General features: G+C 52.3%; 1 protein-coding gene across 1 annotated transcript in view; it reads left to right on the top strand.

The window, feature by feature from the left end:
* Positions 1-27,929, top strand: part of RFX4 (regulatory factor X4) — a 78,923-nt gene that overhangs the window by 33,153 nt on the left and 17,841 nt on the right. Inside the window, exons 7-11 of the mRNA XM_075552702.1 lie at positions 1,117-1,261; positions 7,101-7,195; positions 7,595-7,712; positions 22,961-23,080; positions 23,759-23,920. Of these exons, the coding sequence (XP_075408817.1) occupies positions 1,117-1,261; positions 7,101-7,195; positions 7,595-7,712; positions 22,961-23,080; positions 23,759-23,920 (640 nt within the window). The remainder of the gene's footprint in view (positions 1-1,116; positions 1,262-7,100; positions 7,196-7,594; positions 7,713-22,960; positions 23,081-23,758; positions 23,921-27,929) is intronic.

Here is a 27,929-nt window from a genome sequence, read left to right as displayed (position 1 = left end):
CTTGGCTTGGCTTGGCTTGGCTTGGCTTAGTTTGGTTTGGTTTGGTTTGGTTTGGTGGCTTTTAGGTAATACTTGAGAGTTGGAATCTGAGTGCTGTGAGAATTTACTGATGACAGGCAGCCTGGGCAGGGGTCGGGCTCGCAGTCAATGCCTTTGTCTGTACATCCACAAGCATTAGGAGGCTTATAATACCCATTTGCGTCTGAAATCTTTACTATATAGAAGTCGTTTTTTGAAAGCGTGCAAGAAAAGGCAGTGAACTACCGATAAGTTCCTCTGTGTTTATCGGTATTGTCGATGTGGTTCCTGGTCTTGTTCCAACTTGGAAATGTCAGCTCTGTTAATGGGGGTTGGCTGCCACCATGGCGGACACCTACAAGATGTGTGTGGGCCGTGTGTGCGTTTGTTACAAATTCATCACTGTCCCGTGTAGCAGGAACTTCCTCACATCTGGGGCTGGCGCTTATCAGGCAGGAGAGGCACACAAGTCATTTGCTCAGTGCAAAACTCCCTTCCCACACGCTTCCAACAGAAAGCGGATGGGTCTCAGAGCTGCGCCCCATTGTTCTGACGGGGCTAAGATCCAAGGGACAGAACAACAGGGCTTGGTCTGGCCTGGGCCACCTTGGCCGTTTCTTGTTGAGAATGATACGCTGAGGAAGAGGGCCACAGGCTGAAGGGTCTTTGGAGGTTTGCAGCCAGTGGTTGATTTCCTGAAATGGCGCTCTCCTGCGCCGCCGCCCTAGTTTCAAAATCTTTTGTAAACTACAAGAACCAGGTCCATGAGCTCACAGTGACCCACTCTATAGGGCAGGGTGGAAACTGCCCCTGTGGGTTTAAACTGCTGACCTTCCGAATCACAGCCCTAAACGTAACCACGACACCACCTGCGCTCGGATCCATGAGCCCAAACAAGACAAACCAAACTCAGTGCCATCGAGTCAGTGCTGACTCACAGCGACCCCCGGGAGTTTCTGAGACTGCCGCTGGTTTCAGGAGTAGAAAGTTTTTCTCCGTGGGGGAAACGGCTTTTTTAAAAAAGAAAAAAAGGGGGGTGGCGTGAAAGCTTTAACCTAACATCCTATGAGCTAATGCAGTGCTTGGATTGGCTTCCAGGCATCTCGGACAGTTATCCACAGCGCAGACATCACCTTCCAGATGCTGGAGGACTGGAGGAACGTGGATCTGAACAGCATCACCAAGCAAACCCTTTACACCATGGAAGACTCTCGAGACGAACACCGGAAACTCATCATACAGTGTAAGACGATCCCACCGGGGATGGTGTCTTTCTGGTTGGGGTTTGCTTGTTTTTTAAGACCTCGGTAAATAAGCCCATGGCATTCCCACCCGGTCCTCCTCCCGGGAATCCCCTCCTCCTTATTGTTTCTAGTAAATGGGTCCATCCAGAGGGGGGGGTGTTCATTGATCTAAGCACACATGTGTCAACATTGCTGGGGGGAAAGGGCTCTGGTGCAGCTGGGCAGCACACAATGTCGTGTAAAAGACCCCGCATGTGACCCGGAATGCCAGGCATAGTTCCTGGTTGTTGTTGGGTGCCCTTGAGGCCTCTCCAAGGCAGAGTGATCCCATGGGCCTCCGAGCGAAGCACTGCCCGGTCCTGCACCACCCTCCCAGTGGCGATGCTTGAGCTCTTTGCGGCAGCCAGTGTCAGTCCATCCATCCAGTCAAGGAGGCTTAGTCTTCCTCTTTTCCACTCTCCGACTTTACCAAGCTAGATGTCTCCTCCCAGGCACTGGTCTCTCCTGCTTGCATGTCCAAAGTAGCATGAAGTAAAGTCTTACCATCTTCGCTTCGAAGGAGCATTTCTGGCTGAATGTCTTCTCCTGGCAGTCGACGTTACTTTTCAGGATTCTGCACCAGCAGATAGTTCAAAGGCATCGCTGCTTCTTCTTTGGTCTTCCTCGTCCACTGCCCAGCTTCCAGGGGCATTTGAGGCCATGGAGAATAATACCCTGGCCTGGGTCAGGCTCACCTGAGTCCTCAGCGTGACCTCCTGGCTCTTCACGACTTTAAAGAGTGCCCAATGCAGTACCTCATTTGATTTCCCGACGGCTGCTTCCAGAAGCACTGATTTGTGGATCCAAGGGAAATGGTCTCTCTGACAAGTGCCAAGCTCCACAGAGGTGGCATTTTGTAAAATGAGAACAAAACCTTCTTGTGTCTCTCGGGGTGTCTCAGCCTTAACGTCAGCGGAGTGGCTGTGTATTTTTCAGCGGAGGGTCCGTGCAGTCTCTGTAAATAAGCTATGTGTTGAGGAGGTGGGTGACGGTTGACACGTGGGGACGGACGTGGCGTATAGACTGCAGGTATACTGCTCCGGACAGACAGCAGACAGCTGGCGTTAGGTTGCTCGTTCTAGCGGTGACGGAGCATGAGGGCCCTGAGAGCACTGCCCTTAGGAACACATTTCTGCCATTCCTCAGATGCCCACCCCATTTGCAGGCCAGGGCAGGCAGCTCCCTGTCCTGGGACCCTGGGCCTGCACCTGTGGGCCACGTCCCTCCATTGGCCAGCCATCCTACCCCTGGCCTCTGGAAAAGGGAGTCAGCACACCTCCTTCCAGCTCTCAGACAACAATGGCGCCGAGAGCATCTCCGAGGAAGTGGCCAGCTGCTGCGTGCCCACCTGCTGGGTAGGACGGGTCCCAGGGTCGTGAGGATGGCAAGGGCACTTTTCAGGGACATACAGAATGGCCGTCCCCTCGATTTCCGGTATATGCCTCCTGCCCTGCTGTCTGGAGGGGACACTTTTGAGTCAGTCCAAGCATGAGGTGCTCAGAGACAAACAGGATTCTCTAAGATAGAGAGCCCAGTGCCCGGACCAGGACATCATGCTTGGCAAAGCAGAGGGGCAGCGAGAGAGAGGAAGACCCTCACGGAGATGGACTGACACGGCGGCTGCCCCGATGGGCTGACGCAGAGGAACAGTTGTGCGGATGACGCAGGACCGGGCCGTGTTGCCTTCTGTGCAGAAGGTCGCTGTGGGTCGGAACCGACTTGATGGCACCTAATCACCACCACCACCACCATGTTACCAGGAGCCCTGGTGGTGCAATGGTTAGGCACTAGGCTGCAAACTGGCAAGGCTAACGGTTTGAGCCGCCAGCTGTTCGGAGAGAGAACGAGGTGGCAGGCAGTTGGCTTCCATGAAGAGGACAGCCATGGAAACCCTTGGGGTTGGGGCAGGGGTGGGGATGGGGGCAGGCGGGGTGGGGTGGAGGGGGGAGGGCAGTTCTGCTCTCTGCTGTGTAGGGAACCTGTGAGTTGGAATGATTAAAGAGTGTTTGGCTTTAAGATGCTCTTATTTGAGAACCCCCCCCTACTCACCTCACTCTTTTCAAAAGTAAGTGGACATGGAGAAATTGGGGAGATGGGGGGTAATGTCCTGCTGTGTCTGTTCCCAAATAGAAAGTCATTATAAAAAAGAACCCCGCAAACACACACGTGACATGCTTGTTCGGGTGGACCTTCTCGGAGGCCCTTACTTCTCCTCCACCCCCCACCCCACCCCACCCCTGGGGCAGCCCCGATCCCACTCTCCAGGCAGCTTCCAGGACCCCCTGCTGTCTCTCTCCTCCACTCCTTAGCTTCTTCTCCAGCTCTAGACCTTAGTGCACCCCACCACTCCACCCAGGTACCTCCCCTTCTTGCTGACTTTAAGGCCCCCCATTCAGAGTTTTAGCGCTCCTCTCAAACACCCTTGTTCCGGATCTAGACTGCCTGGTCTCTGCCAAGGCCGGGCCAGACCTGCCCACCCATGAACCCATGCAATCTCCCCATTGACTCCCTGAAGGAGATACTCTTGTCACCCCGTTGGACAGATGAGGAGGCTCTGCCTGTCCACCGTGTCCAAGGTCACTCGGCCACGAAGCAGCGGGGCTGGACCCTACACCCAAGTCCAGTCCCAGCTTTACCACTCGACACGAGTGCTATTCGCTCTGCAGACATAATAAAACATGGGCCATGTCGTGAAGGGCAAACAGGTGCATGGAAGCCCCGGGGTGATCCGACCACCTGGTCCTGCCCATCACTGGGAGCAGCTTTAGACCGGCTCTCATCTCCCCTCCGTGTGGAGGAGGATCTTGGGGAAGAAGACGTACAGTTCCCATCTCTTGCTTCAGAGACCTGGCACCATGCCTCTGCTGGTGCACCATGGAGGAAGAGGATCTGCGGAAAACATCCTTCTCAGGTTCCTTCCGTGCAGGGTGCAACAGTGACGTCCAAGGTCTGACGGTGTCCGACACCTAGAAGACGGAAACAGGACGTGGTTCCTTGCACTCCCCTTGGTCCTTATTGCATCCCTGCCAGGGTCAGGCCCATGTTGGATGCAGAGTGGCCTCCCCGCAGCTCCCAACCCCATCACTTGCCCGTCAGTTTGTCACACGGTGGTGGCTTGTGGGTTGCTGTGATGCTGGAGGCTACATCTCTGGTCTTTCAAATGCCAGCAAGGGTCCAGAGTGGACCGTTTCAGGGGGAGCTTCCAGATTAAGAACCGATGACTACGGTGACAAAGGACGTGGCTGCCTGCTTTGGGGGGAGTCGCCATGAGCACCGCGTGCAAAGCTCTGAAACGTTGTCCAATCCGCAAGGTCTAATGAATGGAAGCAGAAGACCACCTGAGATGCGCTAGCCACTCAGGTCCCCGGGCCCTGGAGGAGGTGAGCGTGTCTCAGAAACCCAGCGGGGGCAGTTTTTCTCTGTCCTGTCGGCTCCCTGGGAGTCAGAAGCAACTCGATGACACTGAATGAGAAACGCTGAGGCTCCCGTCCTGAGACCACCACCGCCGCCGCCGCCACCATCGACGCGATAAAGCGCAGTGCATTGACTCGGGTGCCCAGGAAGGGTTAGGAAGAGTGAAAGGGCACTAACCGACTCAATGGCACCTAACAACAACAACAGCAACCACTCCAAAGCAGACAGCTGGGGATGTCCCTGATCACAGAGTGAGCTGGACCAGTGGACACTCTGGGCAAGGCGAGGGCCACCAGATGCTGTACTCTCCTTCCCTTAAAGTAGTGGGCAAGGCTGCCAACTGTGGGGCTAGATGATCACCACCCTAACAGCGGGACTCCTCCCGACTGGGGGTTGCTCATTCACCTTCAGTGGCAAAGTGCAGGTTGGGACTTGGGCCTGCAGGGTGGAATTAAATTAAATGGGATTGGTGGCACAGGTCTGGCACAAGGCCACTTCAGAACGTTCGTGGGACAATTCCCAGGATCAGCTCATCCCACTTTCCCACCAAGTTTTGAAGCCCCTTGAGCAGTGCAGTGCTTGCGAGGCACCCGTTTGCGTCAGGCTGGATTTCATCTTGCTCCAGCTGTTCATTAGCAGCTACTGTGCACCAGACATGGTCCCAGGTCAGTGTCACTGTCCCTGCCCTCATGATGCCCGTTCCCCTTCTGGGGATGGTCTGAAGGTTCAACAAACACAAGCATGCCTGCAAGGCCTTGGGAAGAACAGCCGCGACACGATAAACACTCCATGAAGCCCAGCGACCGGCATGCCCATCACCGAGGAGCTGTGGTGGCATAGTACGGTACTCACTGGGCTGCTAACTGCAAGGGCAGCCATTTGAACCCACCAGCTGCCCCCAGGGGAAAAGGGCAGTTCTCTGTCCTGCCAGCTCCCTATGAGTCAAAAGCAACTCGATGACACTGAATGAGACCACCGCCGCCACCATCATCCGTCATCACCATGAAGCGCCGTACATTGACTCGGGCGCCCCGGAAGGCTTACGAAGAGTGGAAGGGCACCAATGAGAAATTCCGAGGCTCGAGCCCCAGGTCCTGCTCTGTCATGAATTGAATGGGCCGCTTGCTCCCAATGAAACAGAGCTCCCTCCTCTCTCCTACGAGAAGGATTGGCTAAATCTAGTTTTTTAAGGCCCCTTCTCATGCTAAATCTCGTGTAACATTCCCCCACTCAGTAAAACAGAGCGGCCCAGTCCTGTCCGCTGAGAGAATTAAACACTGCTCAGCCTCAAGGAGGCAATAGAAGTGGGTGGATCTTGACTCATGGTTTGACTGAGAGAGGGAAAGAGAGAGACAGAGAGAGAGAGAGAGAGAGAGAGAGAGAGAGAGATTTCTTGAGAAGACGTGGTTCTAAATTGAAGATAACTACACCAATGATGCTTGGATCTTCCAGACTTAGGAGTTTCTAGCGCCTGCTAGATTACAAATCATGTCTGGATCCCATTATCCGACCTGCAGCTGAAGACAGGCTGTGAACTGCTGTGGTTATCTCCTTTCACTGCAGAGGACACGGAAGGGCAGAGAGACTGTTTCAGGTATTCGACCTGCGTGTACTTACAAGCATCTCCTGGATGCTGAGCACGAAGGGGCTGGATAGTCCACGTGCCCCATGCATCTGTGGCCCAGGAATATCTAAAGGATCCCAGATGCCCAACCACTGGGCGCAGAGCAAGAGAACAGCCATTGCTCATTTCATTCATTCTGTGCCTGTACTCATTCATTCATCCATTCATTCACTCACACAAGCAATTATTGGATGGGAGCCCTATTGCAAATCATGCACTATAATAAAGATATTGGACAAGAACAAGCAGGAAGCTAGAGAAGTGTCTGGGTGTTTGGGCGCATGCACACACGCTCCCCTAACTATGGTACACAGTGGTCAGTGCTATCATGAAGACCTGGCACAGATGAATGGATGCAGAGGAATGAAGTGCCCAGGGAGCTGGAGAAGGAGAGGTCCATTCTGCTGGAGGGGACATGGGTCGGGTTAAAAGGACCTCTCACACAAGAGTCATCCCAGCTGGTCCAGGCAGAGAGAAGGAGTGTAAGGCAGTCCACACAGAAAGCTCTGTCTGAGAAAAGGCCAAAGGCTATGGAACGGCAGGCTCATCGGTAGGAAGTGCCAAGTACACTGGGGTGCCAAGTACACTAGCGCTCGCAACCGTGGACGGGGATGGGAAGGTGAGCCTGGGCAGGTAAGTGAGGGCACATCTCTTGAGCTCGCACGCCCCGCTCAGCCGTGAGACAAGGATGCAGTTCTTTGTCCTTGAAGGGAGTACTTGGCTTTACACACACCTGACCGCGATGACGTCTGTGTTGACAGTGTATCAGGAGTTCGACCACCTCTTGGAGGGGCAGTCTCCCATCGAGGCGTACATCGAGTGGCTGGATACCATGGTGGACCGGTGTGTCGTGAAGGTGGGTCAGCGGGAGGCGCCCTCTACCTCTGCCCTTTGTGGACATGTGGGTGGTACCGAAGGTTCCTTGGCAGCCATGGGGCCCCAGGGGTTCGAGCAACAGTTCTGAGGGTGGTGGGAGGGCCCCCAGGAAGGTGAGATCTTGAGTTTCTCACCCTGGAGTCAGCCAGATCGATGCCCCTCTCCTCTGTTCCGTGTAGTTGGGCTCCCCGTAATCTTTTATGTTTTTAAAGCACGTGTTTACCATGAGAACGGGAAGTCTTAAAAAGCAAAAAAGGCTCCTCTCTATAAAGTTTTCCACCTGGAGACCCATAAGCCTTCCTGTCATCTCTCTAGGAGACTGTATGTAAGAGGTCAACGTAGTCACTACCAAAACCGCTCACTTGCATGTTTCATGTAGGTTGCTGCCAAGAGACAAGGGTCCCTGAAGAAAGTGGCCCAGCAGTTCCTCTTGATGTGGTCCTGTTTTGGCACAAGGGTGATCCGGGACATGACCTTGCATAGTGCCCCCAGCTTTGGTAAGTCCCCCACCCCCCACCACCACTCATACACACACACACACACACACACACACACACACACACACACACACACACTTGACAGCGTCCCAGTGCGTGCCCATGGTTCATTATCAGTGAAAGACAAGCTTCGGCCACCAATAGGGCCGCTTGAGTTGGAAGAGGAATAAAGGCAGTGGCTGGGTCTCTCTTTTGCCAAATGTCCTCGGCAATTGCTTACACGGCACCATGGCGCCTCGATCTGAATTATTTGCAGGTGGCTTGATTGGCACCCCAGCCGTGGAAAGACTCAAGGTCCTTTTGGGTTTGGTTTTGTTTTTAAAAGCGTGCTTGAATCCACTTCCCAGGCAGTGAGAAGGAGGCAGGCCCTCAAGGAGATGGTTCGCCACAGTGGCTGCAAGAGTGGGCTCAGGCAGGGGAACCGTGGTGAGGGTGGCGCAGGACCCGGTCGCTATGTGTGGGAACCGGCCGGGCGACACCTGGCAACACCTACCGCTTCCTCAGGAACCCTGGGAGCACAGTGGGTTAATGCATTGGCCGGTTAGCACAGCGTTTGCTTCTCAAGCCCGCCAGCCTCGCTGCAGGAGAAAGACGCTTTCTATGAAAGGCTGACCGTCTCGGGGACCCACGGGGCAGTTCTCCTCTGTCCATAAGGTCGCCATGAGTGGGAATGGACATAGTGGCAGTGAGTTTGTTTTTCTGAGTTTTTGTCTGCTTCCTAGTTTAAGTGATTCTGCACTTATTTCAGTTTGGGGTGCTGTCATCATCTCTGGGGCACACCCCCACCCCGACCCCTCTTGACTGCTTCTCAGTGGGCCAGGGCTTCAACTCCCTGGACAGGGTCCCTGTTAAGAGAGGGAGGCGGCCCTCCACGCCGTCATCCGGGCATGGGAAGTCTCTGAAGCTCGCTGGGCCCCCATTTCCTGGGCATTTCCATCCAGGGTTGTTGGGCAGGGTTCTGGGCAATCGCTCCAGGCCTCTGTTTCACACTGAAGTAGAGATGTGGTTTCCTTTGCTCCGTCTCTCCAATTAAGCCCATCAGCTCTGGGGGTGGTGATGGGGGATGGGGGTGGTGTTTGATTTGATTTGGTTTGTTGGGTTTTTTATCCTCTGGGTTTAATTGGACACTTTTCCATCTCGCTCTTTCTGTGTTCTTGTCACCATTTTCCAGCGTAGTGACTATGTGGTGAAACAAAGGCGGCACTATTTTTTCTCAACAGCGCTGCCCATGAAAGCCCGTGTTTTGCCCCATGGGAGAAGGGTTTTGTTGTGGGCTTCTTTAATCTCTGCTCCGGGAAGTTTGCGCGGAGCCCGCCTGCACCCGGGCTGCACGTGGAAATTCTCGGTGAGCGGGTAGGCAGGCAGCAAAGCCCCCGGTGACAGCTGCCCTCCCAGGGGGCAGTGCCACCAGGCCTGGCAAGTTGATGACTTCCAGTCCAGCACAGCTAGCGTGAGCCCACGTCACCTCGGGCTCTGGGGAAACCACGGCAGAGTAGCTGCTTGTAGTCAAGTGAATGGTTGGGAAAACTGGAACGTTGTCTTTGGTGGGCTTCGAAATTGAACTGAGGACAGTACCACCCCCGACCCCTCCCCCACTCCCCCATCCCCCCCACCCAGAATGTATCCTCCCCTTGTATTCCCCCTACATTCTGGCAGTTCTGAAACGGACCACGTTTGCAATCCAGTCCCAGTCGTTGGGACAGGGACGATCGGGTGATTGATAAAGGAGGCTCGCATGACCAGGGCACTACGAGTGGGTTGGATTTGACACTGAGACGCGAGGCCCCTAAGAAATGTCCTTCTGGCTTCCTGCACGCCCAGGGAACGCAGGCCGGTGGCAAGACAGGCTCGCAGCCCTCGGAGGGAGCAAAGCAATGGATCTGAACCCACCCACCCCCCTTTGTACCCTGCTTCTCAGCCCTGCTGGGGCGGGAGGAATACCTGTGTCCCAGACTTTTCAGCAGACCCCCCCCCCCCCACCGCACCCGCCCCGGCTCCTCCGGCTCATTGTGGAGCCGCATGGTGCGGGGTGACAGACAAGTTGAAAGAATTGGCTGCGGACAAAAAGCCCGGCTCCCCCTCTCTGCCTGTCGGTGTCAAAGACACAGTTGGTGGTTGTGTTTGGGTCATGTGTTCCCTGTATGAAAACAGCTAATTAGGAAAAAGAGCCCTCTGTTCCCGGCCCCCTCCCCCCTCCCCCGGCCGCGGGGGGCCCCAGCTCTATGTATCTTATAACTCCCACACGATCCTGGGCGCAGTGAATGGGTGCGGGGGACTGTGTGGGAGCTGCGCATGCTGACCCCCACAATGATCCCGTGGGGCACACGCTCACCTCTTCCCAGAGCAGCCCCTTTCAAAGGTAGTTGACTCCTTTCTCTCCCTAATTCATTTTTCAGAGAGAGAGAGAGAGAGAGAGAGAGCTGTGAACCAAGGTAGCTAGACTTTCTTTCTTTGCATAGCAAATGGCGGTCACGGGCAAAATGAGTCTGAAAAGGTAGGCTGGCAGGCCGGGGATGAGCTTTCAGGCCCGGTAGAGCTGGGTGGTGCACACAGCGTTTCTACAAACATAGAGCTGCACTGCTCTGGCCATACGCAGACACGTCACATACACATAATGCATGCATGTTGCTGCTGCTGCTGCTGCTGCTGCTGCTGTTAGGTGTGGTCCAGTCGATTCGGGCTCAGCGTGACCCTGTGCACAAGGGAACGAACCACCACCTGGCCCTGTGCCGTCCCAGCCTGCAGTGTCTCCATGCTCTCCCTCGGACGTTCACTGGCCTAGAGCCTCCGAGTGGGGACAGAGTGTTCTCTTCCTGAGGGTTTTTTCTGAGTCTGGAAGCTCTCCGGGAACCTGTTCACTGTGGGTGACCCTGCCGGCATTGGAAATACTGGTGACGTAGCCTTCAGCAGGACAGCGACGCACCAGCCCCCACAGTATGACAAAACTGACCGACAGAATGTGATACATGCACATGTATACAAGTACACACACACACACGCCTGCTTTCCTCTGACAGATCTGCTCTCTGTGCGGATGATAACTGAGTCTCAAGTGAGTGCTGGGGCAGTGATCCATTTACTTCACCTTTAAGGAGGGTTGGTAGGCAGCGAGAGGTCCAGCAAGAACCTTCCACATGAAGCAGTTGGAAGGCTAGACCCGAGTCTGGCAGCTGGAGGAGCAAGATGACACGCCATTGCCCCTGTTTTTCCCCTTTCTCACATGCGGGTTTTCTGGTCTAGCATGGAAGGCTCACCCATTCAAGGCACTAGCCCAAAGGGCCACTGCGTCACCGGGGAGCTTGCTCAGTGAGAGGCCGGCAGAGGATGCTCACAGCGCCACTCAGGCCGCCAGTGGACACTTGTGCTCGAAGCACTTACCGATGAAGGTCTAAGACTGGCGCCTGCAGCTCACTGCAAAGCAAACAGCCCGGACCCTCACACAGGACCCTGGCGCCACGCCAGATAGGCAGCAAAAAGACTGTCGTTGTCCAGGGTTTCCTTTTACTTGGATCCACAATGAATGCTCAGGGAAGCAGCAGCAAGAATCCCAATCTCTGCATGTGACACCTGGGCAATGACCAAGGGAAACCAAGGAACAAGCGATGCCTTTGAATTACGGCCTTGGGGAAGAATATTGACTCAACTACGGGCTGGCAAAAGAACCAATTAAATCTGCCTGGAAGACTTATCCCAGAATGCACCTTCGGATCGAGAATGGCAAGACTTTATCACCCTACCAGGAAGGTCCACTCCGCGCAGGGAGAAGGGCAGCTTGCCGGATAGAGTAGGGAGGCTCGGCGTTGGGGAAGAAGACCCTGAATGAGACGGACAGACGGCAGCGGTGACTGCAGCCCTGGGCCCACCCTCAGCGATGCCTGTGAGGACGGCCCGGGCCAGGAAGCATTCGCTGTGTGGTACACAGGGTCGCTCTGAGTTGGAACTGCCTGGACAACACTCAACAACGACAACAGCGACTACTCTCCCTGAACTCCAGCGAGGGGGAGAAGGGTTGGCGGAGGGGCTAGGCCTGTGTGCAACGCACAGAGCTGCCCTGAGTCGTGGGCATCAACCTGACTGGCCGTCATCGTGTGTTTGTATTTGCTTTTAATGCGGACGTGGAAGCAGAGAGTCCTACAGGGCAGAAGAAGGGACGTGCTCAAGGGCTCACAGCTCAGTGGTGGAGCGCATTCAACTCGGAATGGCGCCCGTATTGAAACGCGAGGTCTTTCTGCCAGGTCACCCCACCGCCGCCTCTGCCACCTTCCCTCCACCGCCCAGTTGCCACAGTTGCATGGGAATCTCGGTGCCCCATGGGTGGCACAGGAGAGCTGTGCTTCCACATGGTTTGGGGTGGGTGTCCTCCAAGGCACCTCTGGGTGGGCTGGGGCCACCAACTCCCACCCGTGGGGTGTGCAGGCAAACACTCCGCAATACCCAGGGACAAGAGTCATGAGAAATCATGACCCCGGTCCTGGAAGGCCTGCTGCAGGCCAGCTGTTGTCTCCGGTGTAGGGAGCATGTGTTCCCGCATAGTTCCCATGCAGAGAGTGACACAGGGACTTGCTCCCTGCTCCCAAAACACAGCTGGTGCCAAGTTGATCCCAACCCAGGGTGAGCCCAGTGTTTAGACCCAAACTGAGCCCCACTGGGTTTTTGTTTTTATTTATTTGGTTTTGTTGTGGTTGCTAAGAATGTACCCGGCATACACACCCAGCTCAACCATCTCTACGTAGATAGTTCAGTGGCACTGAAGACACACCCAGAGTTGGGCATCCACGATCACCTGCCTTTCTGAGCCGCTCCTTCCCCTTATACTGATAGTCCCTCTACGGGCATAGGTGCCCGGACTAATGTGACCCACCACCCCCTTTTTTCAGCAAAAAAAAATTGACTCAATGTCTCAGTGCCTGTAAATGACTCAATGTCTCCTGGCAACCAAAACTTTTTTGTGTGTAATTATTTTTTTAATTGTGGCAAAAATATGCACAGCAAAACCTTCTCCGATTCAACACCTTCTGCGCACACAGTGCCAGGGATTATACACTCGGATTGGGGGTTGTACAGCCATTTTTGATATCCTTTTCCCAATTATTCCTCCGCCATTCACATAAACTCAATGCTCCTAAGCAACAGCTCCTGCAGCTTCACCCATGGTAACCATTGGTCGAGTTGGGTGTCCTTTTCTCTCCTCCTTTTTTTAAAGTAGTTTTCTTGATAGAATATTTGCATATCACAAACTTCCATAGTTAAATCTCTCTTTAAAAGAGTTGTATATACCGTATGTCATCACAATCAGTTCTGACTTACCCTCCCTGATCCCACATTCATTGTTTGCTCCCCAAATCCCCTCCCCACCCCCCACCCCACCCACCCCTCCACATCCCCGACAGACCACTGCCGCAGTCATTGTCTCTCTGCATCCACTCCTCCTGTGCTTCACAAACTGAGAAACCCAACAGAATCAAAAAAGAACAAACAGAAAGAAGAAAATAATGACTTTTTAAATGATACCCCGTAATCCAAGATAAAGTGTAGGGATCTGCTTTTGCAGCCCCCGCCCCGTAGTGGTTCTCAGACTCCCTCATGCTGCAACCCCCTCATACAGTCCTCATGTTGTGGTGACCCCCCAACCACGACATTGTTTTCTTTGCTACTCGCTAACTGTAATTTTGCTACTGTTATGAACCGTCATGTAAATATCTGATATGCAGGATGCATTTTCATTGTTACAAACCGAACATAATTAAGGCATAGTGATGACTCACAAAATAATATGTAATTATATATTGTGAACTATTTATTTCTAATGACAGATAAATGAAATTTTGTCTTGAAGCATGGTGTAGCATGGGTAACAGTCTTCACGCGGGGTGCTCATAGGTGGGCGTATGTGCATGTGGTGGACCCGCCTGGAAATGGATAGCAGAGCGGTGTCTTGGTTCCTAAGACCATCGGAAATAGGTGTTTTCTGAAGGACTTAGATGACCCCTGTGAAAGGGTCGTTTGACCCCCACAGGGCTGGCGACCCACAGGTTGAGAACCGCGGCTCTAAGGTAATAGGTCCCTCCGCTGTTTCTGTTGCTAGCTGCCACTCCTTGGGACAGAGTAGAATTGCCCATTGAGTTTTGGAACTCTGGTCGCATCGTGGGTTATGTGTCATGAGGCACTTTGAAACCACCGACTGCTCTGCCGGAGAAAGACTGAGCTCTTTCTAGACCTGTCAAGAGTTACAGTTTTGGAAATGCAGTTCTACCCTGTGCCGCAGGCTCTCTATCTATGAGTCGACATCACCTCCAGGGCCGTGAGTTCGGGTGAGTTCTGGCTTAATCTTTACGGGAAAAGATCACCAGATCTCTCTCTCCCATGGGGCACCGAGTGGGCATGAACCACCAACCTTGCACTTAGTGTCTGAGGGTGGCTGCTTCACTGTGGAGGCGGGGCTGGGAAAAATTTCATGGTCAGGATTCACAACAGTACAACTAGCAGAGGTCTTCTTCCAAGTCAAATCTGCCCAACCAGGAAGAAGGGGCTTCTTTATTATCTCCATTCGGACACCTACCAGGACCCAGCATCATGCCACAAAAGGACTAGACAAATTTGCCTGATTCATACGGATGCCGCTTGAAGCCATTCATTGAGGAATGAGGGGGAAATCAAGGCTTTCTCGGTTACACAAAGATGAAGAGAACCTGGCTCCCGCAGACGTCCACTGGAAAAGCGAAAGGGTGCACTTCAGTCAGCAGAAAAGCGAAGCCAGAGCTAAGGAACGTCAGGAAGACGAGGAGCAATAATGTCCTCACTCCTGGGGCTGCATCAAAAATCGCCCCGAAGCATAAGTGGTTTATTAAAAAGCCACAAGCCATCGCCATCGAGGTGATTCTGACTCATAGCAACCCTATAGAGACCGTTTCGCTCAGCAGGGATGGTTTGTGCCTCTCCTGCTACTTGAGACCTGACATGAGAAGGTGAGAATCGAAGACTGGGAATGGGCTGACGGCTGGGGGTGGATTGACGGCTGGGGGCTAGAATCATCTGGAGGCTTCTTCCCGCAAATGCCTGGTGCCTGCCTCTGATAACCCCGAGACGTAAGCACCCAACCAGGTCCGTGCATGCAGGCCTCTCCACGTGGCTAGATTTCCTTTCAGCACGGTGGTCTCAGGGTCATTGAATTTCTCACGAGAAGGCTCAGAGATCCGCGTGGAAGTTCCCCACAAGGAAAGCTACATGGCCTTCTGTTGAGGATTGAAGTGCAGCCTCCAAAATCTCTTAGTGTGACCCCTAATCCTGGTGGCTCAGCCGGTGAAGCGCTCTGCTGCCAGCCAAAAGGCGAGTGGGTTAAACGCACCAGCAGCTCTACGGCAGGAACCTGTGGCAGTCTTTTTGTAGAAAGTGCGACAGCCCTGGAACCCCGACGGGGCAGATCTACACAGTTCCTGTATGAGCCCCATGAGTCCAACTCTACTCAGTGGCAGTGAGTTTGGTCTTGGATGTGCTGGTGGCTCTGACCCTATTTGGGGAACTGTTCGCTTTGATATGTAAATGAGGCAGGATCAAAGTAGGCCCACTCAATCTCTCTTTTAAAAAAATTTTTAATAAATCATTTTATTGGAGGCTCTTAGAGCTCTTATAACATTCCATGCATCGTTTGCATCAAGTGCTTTTGTACCAGTTGGTCTTTTTTTAGATGTAAACAAACAACCAAAATCACCACTGCCATCAAGTCAATGCGGACTCACAGCGACTCTACAGGACAGGGTGAAATTGGGGCCTATGAATTTCAGAGGAAGATCTCGTCTTTCTCCCTCAGAGCAGCAGGTGGCTCTGAACTACTGATCTTGGGGATTGCAGCCAAATGGGTATCCACCATGCTACCCAGGTTCTTTATTTTTGAGATGTATCAAGATGATTAAATAGAGCAGAAGAGAGATGGAGTAAGATAGATACCACGACACGTGTTGATCCCCAAGGATCCCGGAAAGCAGTCAGGAGAGACCAGGACTGCCCTCCAGAGCTAGCTGAGAGAAAAAGCTTACCTCCGGCCCCAAGACCTGCCCCCCCCCAAGTTCGTGTCCCACACTGTGAGCAAGCACATGGCTGTTTGTGGGAGCCTTCCACCTGTGTCTGCACTTCGCATCTGAGACACCGTCTGGTACCGGGAGACGAGGCTGCTGCTTGACCAATCCCCACAGTGAGGGGATTTGGAATTTGGTCATGGGTCGAGGCTGGGCGAGTTTTAAGGTGCACTCGTGCTGTAGAGGGTGATGAGTGGGGCTGCTAAGCTCAAGGTCAGCCGTTTGAAACTACCTGCTTCTCTGTAGGAGAAAGAAGGACTTTCTGTTCCCAGAAAGAGGTATGTTCTTGGAAACTCATGGGGGACAGTTCAACCCTGTCCTAGAGGGTCGCTGTGAGTCAGCATTGACTCTGTGGTGGTGAGCGAGTGAGCGAGTAGTCAGGAAAAAGCTAGGTGGTCTTGACGAGACTTTGGTAGGACGATGAGCATCAATGGAGATTCTTGTCCGGGCTCCGAGGGAATGGGGGAGAGCTATCGAGCGCGTCGCTGGTAGAGAACACAGACGGCGCCAGCATCAGAATGGCACTAGCCAAGCAGGCGGTGGCTGTGATTCTGGCCGGGCTGGTAAGAGAAACTGGTGAGATTGTCCCTGGGCAAGCCAAGGGCCAGGCTAAGAGAAACAACACTCTGAAGGTGGAGAAGAATGGGGTGTCGGGACTTGCGGATGTGATATTCATGGTTTCCTGTGGAGCGATGTGAGAGAGTGCGGACCTAGGATGACATTCCATGGCAGAGAGGCCAGACACCCCGGAGACAGAGAGCCGTCCTCCCCTCAGGAGACAGGAGGGTGTGGCAGAGGGGCAGCTACATAAACCCCCTTCATCGCCCCTCCCCCCCCCAAAAAAAGGCAGCAGGGAGGGGGGGGGAGAGAAAATGACAGAAAACCTTCTGGAAGAAAATATGCAGTGATATCTTTATGACTCTGGAGTAGGAAATCCTTTCTGTTAAACATCACAAGAAATGATGTGCTCAGATTGACGGCATTAAGACTTCAAGCCTCTGTTGAGCAAGTGCACCATAACCAAAGTCATTCAAAGGGGGAGATGTTTTGGCAAGGCGTGTGATAGCGGGAAGGAGCCCTGGTGGGGCTGTCGGGGTCAGCGTTGGGCTGCGCACTGCAAGTTCAGAGGTTTGAACCCACCAGCTGCTCCCTGGGAGAAAGGCGAGGCCGTGTGGCCTCAGAAACCTTCTATGGGCAGGGTCACTGTGAGTTGGAATCAACTCGATGGCGGTGGGTTGTTTGTAAACCCTTCTGAATGCATTTGCCAGTAAAAAAAAAAAAAATACCCCAACAGGAAAAAAAATGGGTGGGCCAAGATTAGGACTAGGCAGTTCACACACAGAAAAGCAAATTCCAACGGGCAATAATCATATTCAAGAATGTGCATCTTGGTAGGAATCACAGAAGTGTACATTAAAAAGGCATTCACAGCCTGTGGACCGGCAGATCACAAACTCCGCACGCTGCCCGTTGGTGAGCCGTTTGGCAATGTCTCACGAGACGGAGGTTGCATGAGGACTTGGAAACAGCCATCCCATTCCAGGCCCCAGACACAAGGGCAGACGGTCACAAAACTCTTCGCTGCACCTCGACCCTAACGGTGGGGCGCTGTGAACCAGCAGAATCCCATCAAGACGAGGGCGGACAAGTGGACTGTGGTCCATTCGAGCAGTGGCAGCTGAAAGGAATGACCCAGAAGTACGCGCGTCATTGTAGGCAGGTGTCTCATGAAAGGGTCAGAAGCAAGCTTTAGGATACTGTATGAAATGTGCTTGACACAATGAATGTGGAGGGATGGATTATGATAGGACTTGTAAGAGCCCCCAATAAAATAATTTTAAAATAAATACAAAAGAATACTGGGTCAAGGAGGCCCTACTTGATAGCAAATTTGACAACCAGAAGAAAAATAAAAGAGAAGAAGATAAAAACAAAAAGAAATATCATTCTCAACAAGTGGGTTCCAACTCCCGGCACCCGCTGCAGTTCTGAATGCTACTGCATACCTCGGAGTATCCCTGACATCGAGCGCCAGGCCTCTGACCGAACGGCCAACCTTCCCGTTAGCATCGGAGTGCTTGAAACACGTGAACAATAACGACCAGCTTGAAGGCTGGGATTATTACTGGAGATGATGACAAGGAGGGAGAGGGGCAGGATGAAGGCAGGGAAGCTCCACCCCAGGGATTTCTATCTCTATCCTTGTTGGTTTGTTTTGTTTTCCCCCTTGGCTATCTCATTCCTATCTAGTGACGTGTTAAGATCTCACAAGCTGAGCAGCGAGTCCACCGGTGTTCAGTTTTCAATCCTCCGTGCTTTCCTTGAATGGGAAATGTTTTGTAAGAAAAAAAGAGCCGCAGTCTCAGAAACCCACGGGGGCAGCTCGACCCTGCCCTATAGGGTTGCCAGGAGTCTTCGTGGACTCAGTGGCAGGGAGTTTAGTTTTGAGTTTTGCTTCTCTCTTGATGCACTTGCCCTTGTACCCTACCACCACCACCACCAAACCCCACTTGGTCTCTATTTTAATGCCCTGTAAGGAAAAAATAATTAACTGGCTGCGAGGCTCACTAGGTCTGTGACCTGAGGACAGTTTATTAAACGTCTCTGGTCAATGGACCATGGTAATAGCAGTGTCTCGACACTGCACATGGCACCCATGACAAGTGGCCGGTGTGTGCTCTCTCCCTTCACCTGGCACAGGTGCAATGAGAGCCCCCTACTGTGTTCCCCACACTGTCCTAGCCACCCACGTTTCATGGAGCAGGGCCCAAAGGCAAGAAAATCCCTTCATTTTTTGTAGTTTGTATTCTGTGGAGTGAGGCATGCAAAAGATAAATAAGTACACCACGTGGACAGTGGTCAATGCTAAGGAGAGAAACGCCAGAGGCCTTAGAGTGATCTCTTTGTATGTGCCCTTGATGCCTCTCTCTCTCTCTCGCTCTCTCTGAGCAGTTTTTCTTTATCTCCTCTTATATTTTCTTGTCTTCTATTTACACTGCTCCCATGGCTATGACCCCAACCTGGCACTCAATCAGCGGTTGCCCAATAATCCTGGTGACTGATGTCTAAGGCATATGGTGCATCGGCCACTTTTGTGACATCAGGCACTGAGTTTTAGGCTTCTTTGCCAGCACAGCAGCAGCCAGGTAGCAGTAGTTCTTGGGAAATCCTGTAGCTCAAGGGATGACTGAAAGGAACAGAGCTCAATTGAGTGACTGACAGCTGTCATTAACTGGAGCTGAAGCCCTACTCCAGCACATCAGCAGTCCCAGCACTAGGGTTTTCTCCCAGGAGGGTTTCCTGGTCTACGAAACATGGGGGCTGTAGAGATGGCTTCCAAGGTGTCAGCCTGTACTAAAACCACTCATCAAAATCTGCTGTTACGATCCCAGTATAACTCAGCATTTCAGTCTCTCTCTCTCTCTCTCTCTCTCTCTCTCTCTCTCTCTCTCTCTCTCTCTCTCTCTCTCTCTCTCTTCTCTTTCTATCCTTGTTGACTTGGCTCAACCTCCCAGCCAATATTCCACCTTGGACACACTGTCTGATGTCATATCCTGGCTCCTTTGATGCCAACTCTATGTACAAAGCAGTCAGTGCATATTTCATAGGTGCTTAAGAGCATGAGTTAAGAGATACAATTTATTAGAGGCCTGGTGGCACCGTGGTTACGAGTTGGGCTCCTAGCCACAAGGTCAGCAGTTCGAAACCACCAGTTGCTCCCACAGAGAAAGATTAGGGTCGTATACTCCCACAAAGAGTTAGTCTCGGAAACTCCAGGGAGAGTCCTACCCAGCCCCATAGGGTCACTATGAGTTGGAATTGACTCAATGGCTGTGAGTTGACCTAGTGTGCATATTTTTTCACTGTGGTCCTTCTGAGGTGTAGGCTTTTTTTTAAAACTAATAAAGTAGATATATTTATACCTGCACATAATGACCTCTTAGGAAGGTGAATCTAGGCACAGAGGACACAAGATCCTTTTTTTAATGCAAGTGAGAGCCGAATTATTGCATGCACCAGAAATTTGTAAGGTGATTGAGTACTTATTGTTTATTCGTTTCTCTTTACTGTCATCCAGTTAGGAAGCCAGAATTGAGTCATGATGAAGGGGCGGGGGTGACTTCCTAATCAGCCAGGCTTGGGTTCAAGCACTGGTTCTATTACTTACAAACCACACAGCACCTGGGCAGTTACTTCTCAAGGCCCCCTTTTCCTCATCCATAAAAGAAGACCATCACTCATCTCATGGGGCTGGGATGAAGGTTACACACAGCAATTCATCTGGTTTCTGTGGTTGGCATCGTGGCGGCCACAGAGCAAGGGCTGGATAAGTGTTTGGTTTGGCTTTAAAGATTTACCGTCGGAAGTGAAGTAACATACATACGGCTCCAGTCACTACGTGACAGAGATGGGACCTCCGTATGGGTAGTTTGGCCCAGCACCCATCCAATGCCCCACACGATTTGCCTCCTCAGTCAGGACCCGTTTAGGGGGAGGTGGGGATGGAAAGTTCAGAACCTGAACCTTGCTGAATTCCAGATGGAGTTGAAACACAAACACAGCACCCTGGGATGGAAGGAGAATAGGAAGGAAGTTCAAGGATGGGAAGACCTTGGTATTTAGACCCGTGAGCACCAGGTTTGGAGGCTGTGGCAGGTTCCATGGAGAAGGGTCATCCAGGTGAAAGTGTGTCACCTGCCGGGTCCCCAGTGCCCTCAGAGTAAAGGGTTTTTCCTCCGTAGCCTTCCCAGGCTAACTTAACTAGTCTATGCAAGATGAAGGTGCACAGGGTAGTGGGAAAGTACAGAACCCGGATGCACTTCAGAAGGAGCAAACTTATAAATCTCACCAAGGGAGAGTCATCTAAACTTATGTCTGAAACCTGGAGGGAGAAAGCTCCCAATTCAAACGGCCTTTCCAGGGACCAAGTGACTTGAGCTATCTTGGTTTAATTTTCCCATCTGTGCTTTGAGAAAGCTGGACAGGTGATTGGCAGCAGAACAGAAGCAAGAGCTTTGGGTCAAGCCAACACCCACCCCTGCCCCCCTGCACTGGATTATACATGGAGATATTCATTTCCTCACATGTAAGGGCGGATAGCAAGACAGCCTCTCTCAAAGACCGTTGTAAGGACGTGATGCTATGTGACGTCCTCAGCAGAGTTCCTGGCACACGGGAAGCCTTGAGTAGATGGTGATGACACTGATGAGAATGACAATGAAGAAGAGGAGGTGATGCTGATGATGCCAGGTTGTTGTTGTTTTAATGCAAGAGTCCCATCAGATTGTAGAGAAACCAACTAGAGGGAGGGTGGGATAGGAGGTCAGCTTATGAGGAGATGGGCAAAAAGTTTGGGACATTCCAGGGGATGGCAGGCTGTCCACGTGGTTATGGAAATGTGGGCCTGGGGATAAAGACTGGCCCCTTTCTCTGACTGTGGCATCCAGGGTTCCTTGATTACAGCAGACATTAAGTGAGCCTCTGCTAAGTGCAGACAGTTCCACTGTGCCGGATGGCGGCAGGATACACGAGAAAACTGTATCACCTTGTAAAAAGTTCTGGATCTGCGGGATAGGAATAGAAACACCTACCTTAATCTTAATGACCTGATAGGCATCTATATATATGATTTATCAGTTGACCCTGCACATGTTCTCTATATGACTTAGTAGAGACACTTGCACAACAAATTCTCTAACAGTTGAAGTCACACTCTAAGCTTCAATCTAATATTCCTAGAGTTTAATAAAATTTGTAGAAGCTAGAAGCCAGCAATTTCTCTTTTTTTAATTGATAAAATTAATTTTTTAAATCATTTTATTGGGGGCTCATACAGCTCTTGTCACAATCCATTCATCCATCCATTGTGCCGGGCACATTTGCGCATATGTTTCCGTCATTATTTTCAAAACATTTTCTTTTTACTTGAGCCCCTGGTAGCGGGCCCTCATTTTTCCCCTCCCTCCCCAGCCCTCCCTTCCTCATTAACCCTTGATGGTTTATGGATTATTTTTTCATGTTAATTTCTTCTAGTCCATGGTTCAGAGAGAAAATTGGTGTTGACTCTCCCACTTAATAAAAGAAATTATGCACACACATACACACACAAAAGAAACACCTACCTTAGCGAGTGGTTATGGAGATTCAATTAAGTCAGGCTTTGAGCACACAGAGGCTACTACATAGAAAATATCATTTAAAACGATTATCCACATCCACTTTTTATGCAACAATCCACTCTGAGTTGAAAATGAAGGGCGTTACTTGGAAATCCGAAATCTTCATTCTGCCACTTTTCCTAAGAACCTCCTGCTAAAGGGAATCTCAGGGACGCTTGGGGAAGCCAGTGGGCATTTCCCTTCCACTCTGAGCATCCCTCCGGTGCACTGGTCCATACCAGTGAGTTAGAAGGCAAGTCCCTTCCATGTTGCCGGTGGGCCGTTAGGTGCCATCGAGATGGTTCCAGCTGAGGGCGAACCTATGAGCAACAGGGCGAACCTCTGCCCGGTCCTGCGCCGTGCCCTCAATTGTTTCCATACCAGAGCCCATTGTTGCAGCCACTGTGTCTGTCCATCTCGTTGAGGGCCTTCCTCTTTATTACTGTCCCTGGACCTTACCAAGCATGATGACCATCTCCAGGCACTGGTCTCTCCCGGTAACATGTCCAAAGCACAAGACACCAAGTCTCACCGTCCTTGCCTTTAAGAAGCATTCTGTCTGTCCTTCTCCCTACCCTGGAGACCCTGAAATCCCAGCTGGGGAAATGAGACCCACCCATGGAAGGCTCCGAAAGGAAAGGCACCGTCAGTCACTGCTGAATGAGGAGGGGGTGCCGCGGCGAGTTCAGTCCAGCGTGGGTACGGGGGACCGCACAAGCATCAGGCTTCCCCAGCGCCGCTTTTGATGGTGCCTCGATCATCAAGGGAAAAGATTCACGGGCCACGGGCCATGAATGCTGCTTAACTTGTGCACCCTGCTGAGCTCGGCAGAGGGTGCAGCTGTGTCGAAGGAGCCGTCTGTCTCTGAGCACGGGGAGCTCACAGCCGGATGGGGAGCGAGGTTTCGCAAAGCCCGTGTGAAAGAGCACGGCATGTACCAGGTGCAGTGGACGGGGCAGAGGAGGCTTCCATGAGATGACCTGGTTTGCCTTTCTGTCTGGATCCTCTCTCCCTCCAGGGTCTTTTCACCTAATCCACTTGATGTTCGACGACTACGTGCTCTACCTGTTAGAATCCCTGCACTGTCAGGAGCGGGCCAACGAGCTCATGCGGGCTATGAAGGGCGAGGGGAGCACGGGTAAGTTCAAGGGGCTGCTGGACTGAACATCTGGGTTCGCTGCGTCTTTAACTCCGTGCCCCAAAGAACTTCATTTTGGTGGGCTCATCAAAGGATGGGATACCAGTCTTGGTGTTTCCCTCTTTGAAGTGGGGGTGCCCTGGAAAGCCATGGTGGTGGTGGGAAACCATGAACAGGATTTAGGCCGGGGGTGGGGTGGGGCGATAGGACACAGATTAGAAAGACTGTTTCCTTTTACACGTCTGTCCTCTAAAGGCAACTGAGGGGGCCTGATGGCAATGTGGGTTAAGCATTGGGCTGCTAACCCCAAGGTGGGCGGTTCAAACCCACCAGCTGCTGCATGGGAGAAAGAGGAAGTTTTCTGCTCCTTCTGCAGTCTTAGGGGCCCCACGGAACAGATCGGCTCTAGCCAATGGGGTCATTCAGTATCAGAACTGGCCTGACAGCCGTGGGGTGGGCATTGAAGATAACCGGGGAGGCTGAGTGGAGCAACGGTTGGTTACATGCTTGGCTGCGAATTGCCAAGTCAGAGTTCTGGACCCACTAGCCCCCCCACCCCCCGCTCCCACCCCCAGAGTCTCGCTGAGTCAGATAGAATCCCCTCAGTGGCAAAGGGTGAAGACAACTCGCCTTGCAGTTTGGCTGTAAGAGCACACTCTTTCTTTTCTCTGTCTGCAGCCGAAGTCCGAGAAGAGATCCTTCTGACGGAGGCGGCCCCGCCAACCCCTTCACCTGTGTCATCGTTTTCTCCAGCAAAATCTGCCACATCTGTGGAAGTGCCACCTCCCTCCTCCCCGGTCAGCAACCCATCCCCCGAGTACACTGGCCTCGGTACTACAGGTAAGGGCCGCCCCCCTCTCCCCCCAGAGCCGGGCTGCGCATGGCGAGGGGCTGTTTGTTCAAAGCTAGGGCCTTCTGGAAGAGTCCTTCTTCCCAACTCCCCCAAAGCCAAGGCCGCCGCAACCTCGGGGACGGCTTGCAGGCGCGCCAGTCTCTGTGTGCACATGTTTCTTGTGTTTCTCTTTTCAAGAGAGAGGCACAGAATAGGAATCTTTGCTTCCATAACTGTGCTAGGCCAGCTTGACTGGGGAAACAAATCCAGTGACTCGTGTATGTGTAAGAAAGAGCTTTCCAAAAAAAAAAAAAGAAAGAAAGAGCTTTCCAACAAGACGGAATTGCACGTCAAGAAAATATCCCGGCGCTGTCCAACCCAAGTCCATAAGTCCATTACTAGCGCGAGTCCCTCTTCAGCCCCACACAGTCACGAGCAATGATGCCGAAGGGAGGAAGGTCACTGGCTGGTGGGTACGGGACTGTGTGGATCCAGTGGCAGTGGCCACATCGCAGGGCTCTGGCGGGTCCCAGCATTTCGCCAGCAGGAAGGTGAAGGCATTTATCTCAGACAGACTCCAGAGGAGGTCCTCAAGCTGCGAATCGATGGTCAGGCTAAACTCCACCCATGTCTTCTTACAGGTGCCAACATGGGCACCAAAAACCTATCACTGCAACCAACCCCCTGCCCACGAGTAAAACGATGCCAGGCACAAAGTCCATTCGTGAAGACCAGAAAGGAACACTCTGTGAGTCAGAAGCTAAGGATGGAGGGGCGAGGGGGGGGATAGACAGACATGAAGCCATATGCTGAGCCAGCCATGGCAGCCCCAAGCGGGGCAGCACCTGTAGGCAGAGGCGGTCACCAATCGAGGGGTGCTGCACCGGTGGAAGGCCTGAGGCGTGCGCTGAATTCTCGCTGGCCGAGTTTGCGACAAACGCTTCAAAAGCATCTGGGAGAGAGAGGATCGGCTTCAGACAGCAGAGAGCTCGGCTCCAAAGGAAGGAAGCTAAAAGGGCACCCGGAAAAGGACTACTGAGATGAGACGTTAAAAAGGAGAAACCGTCTCCATGGAATCTCTGGGGGAAAAAATACCGCAGATGATTTTTCAGGAAAAAACAAAAAAAACTAATTAGATGGGCCGAGTGGATGAGTAGATACAACGGAAAGAGAATCGATGACCTGAAACTGATCTGAGGAATTTTCGGATACTGTGACCCACAAATTGACTAAATAAATAACCAAACAAAACCCACTGTCGAGTCGATTCTGATTCATGGTGATCCATCCGACAGGACCGAGTCGTAGAGAGCTTTCCCAGACTGTGGATCTTTACAGGTACAGAGCCCAGCATCCTTCTGCAGAGTGGCTGGGGGGCTCGAACAGCTCACCTTTGGGTTCGCAGCCAAGGTGGATCGGCACTAAGTGGCAAAGTGAGACTAAGGGAAATGGTTGGTGGATCCGGAAATGCCCTTGCTTATTATCTAACAGAGGTGTTCCGCCAGGCAAGACCTGGAGGTTGGGGGTTAATGGCAGGCGGGCTTCCTTCTGTAGTAATGAGTCCAACTAACTGGGCAAAGGCGGGAAAAGCCCGCCCTGGGGCTAAGCTGGAGAACATGGAGGTGGAAAGGAAATGCTGGCAGCGACCTGCAAAGAACACAGCCCCCACGGAAGGAGAAGCAGCCGGATGGAGGCATCTCCTCAGCAACCTTGAACTCCAGATCCATCTCGAGCAGGCGGTGCCTTCGAAAGGCAGAGGAGAGAATGCCGGGGAAACCTTGACTCCAGAATCGGACACCTCCACAGTTTCTCAGCCACGCGGCTTGGGGACTTTATAGGTGCCCAGACCTGTGCTAGCTGCCAGGAGACATCCACCTGTGAGACAAGGAAGGATGCGCGTGACTGTAACTGAAGAAAGAACACGGCGTGAGCCGCAAGCGAGGGCCAGGCTAAGGCTACGGGCTCCCCATGGATGGAGGGGAATGGGGTGTCTCCGAGATAGAGTGAAACAGAGAGCATTTAAGCACTGCTCACAGCTCTTCCTCGGCTCTGGGGTCCTGCCACGGTTGGAATTCTGGATGCAACAACAACAGGTAGGAACCGTTGGACTGGTGGCCAGACACCGCCACTGGCATTCGGGCGTCACAACCCAATTTGTGATGACATCTTGCTTTGGAAACCATGCGGGCCGCGGAGCCAATAAACAAACCTGCAGCCTCAATGCCGCCCAAGCCATCTGAGTAACACCTTTCTTGCAGCGTGGTCACCTGTCACGCAGGGAGACAGCCCCTCCGAGGGTCTACTGCGATGGGACGAGGAGCAGGGTGAGGGACAGGTTTCTGGGGTGTCTTGGCATCCTTCCTCAGCGTGTGAGGCAAGACATCTTAACTGGCTTTACTGGTAGCGGTCGGTCAGTCCGTGAGCCTGAGGGGAAGGCAGGTGTGAGAGTCAAGGGCACGGGGCTCTCGTAAATGTGCGGGGAGGTGTCTGCGCAATGTTCATGCCCGTGCTCGGGGGTCAGGAAAGTCGCTTCTTAGAAATACAAATCGGAAACAGGTTCCCTTGGGATGACTGTAACCCTTGAAGACGGGGGCACATTCCAGCTTTGTTCTCAACTCTCCCCAGGGGACAATCAAACTGCCAGCCTATAGAAATCTACATGTCATGTTTTTCTCAAGTACCACCCAGGCAGACTGGATCTTAAGCCCCGGGCTGGAGCATCATCTTGGTGGCAGCCAAGCACCTTTTCCTAATCTTCCAGGGCCATCTTGCCCCATCAATGATCTCTATGGTTGCTCCCCGAAATGAAGAGATCTGTTCTGGGAGGCTGGCCGCGGCTCAAAGAGCTAAGCAACATTTCCCTCTGGGAGAACCAGGAGGGTCAGCCCTCCTGAAACACATCGTCCAGGCTTCTTCTCCCACAGCGCTTAACTCAGCGGGTGGTTTGCACGCCCAGTTACATTTTCAGCAAATTTAAAACCACTGCACGGGTGACAGCTCCCCTCCCCTCCAAATAAAAGCCCGGCATGATTTACAATAAAAACCACAAAAGCAATCCTCTAAGGGACCCCCAAAAAAAAAAAGAAAGAAAGAAAATCAAAACCAGCGAGCAAATCCTAATGAAGGTATGGAGGAAAATTCAAAGCAAAAATTTGGCCTAAAGGTTTTACTAAAACCTGACATGGACTTTCCCATCACCTTGTTACCTCGTTAGGGTTCTAGTAGACTCTGGCTGTCGTTGAGCCGATGGGGTACATACGATCAAGTTAGACTTACTGAACATCAAGTTCAAGCCTAAGGGACACAGCGGCTCTGGAACCAATCAGTGCCTCAGGGAAAACCACTTGCCCATCTTGCAGCAGTTTTGTCTCCTTGGGGAACACAGGAGCAGAAAGTAATCTGTCGTACATACCACTGTGGCATCCTTTCCCGTAAGGTGGTGTAGATGAGTCATGAAGGAGCCCTGGTGGTGGTGTCAGGTAGGCATTGGGCTGCTAACCACAAGTTCAGCAGTTCAAACCCACCAGCCGCTTGGCCAAACAAAAAGGAGGTTATCTGTAGCCATAAAGATTTACAGGCTAAGAAAAACAAACACAACCTTCACAGCTTCAAACACTCAATTTAGGGTCACTGTGGGTCGGAATAGGCTCAATGGCAGTGGAATTTTTGTTTGGGGGGGAAGTCTTTGGTTTAAGACAACCTCTGCTCACGAGGAAAATGACCACTTGGCTTCGCCATAGCTGGGTTCATACCTATGTGTGTTTCTACATGTGTCTTCTTAAGACCGTATGTGTTAACTGTATCTTAAAAAAATTTTTTTTAAAGGACAGGGAGCGCTAGTACCTAGCATTGAACCTGTTCAATGGCCAATTTTGACTGGTTTTATTTCCTTCTATGGCAACATCACGATCACTGACTGACTGGAGGATTCCGCCTTAGCAGGTTTCCCTACAAGGTCAAATTGAGCCCCTGTTATTTCTCTCTTTCCCCCGGAGCTCTGGGACCTGGCCGCCTTGC

The sequence above is a fragment of the Tenrec ecaudatus genome, chromosome 6, assembly GCF_050624435.1.
Source record: "Tenrec ecaudatus isolate mTenEca1 chromosome 6, mTenEca1.hap1, whole genome shotgun sequence".
Lineage (NCBI taxonomy): Eukaryota > Metazoa > Chordata > Mammalia > Afrosoricida > Tenrecidae > Tenrec > Tenrec ecaudatus.
This window is presented reverse-complemented; position numbering and strand designations above follow the sequence as displayed.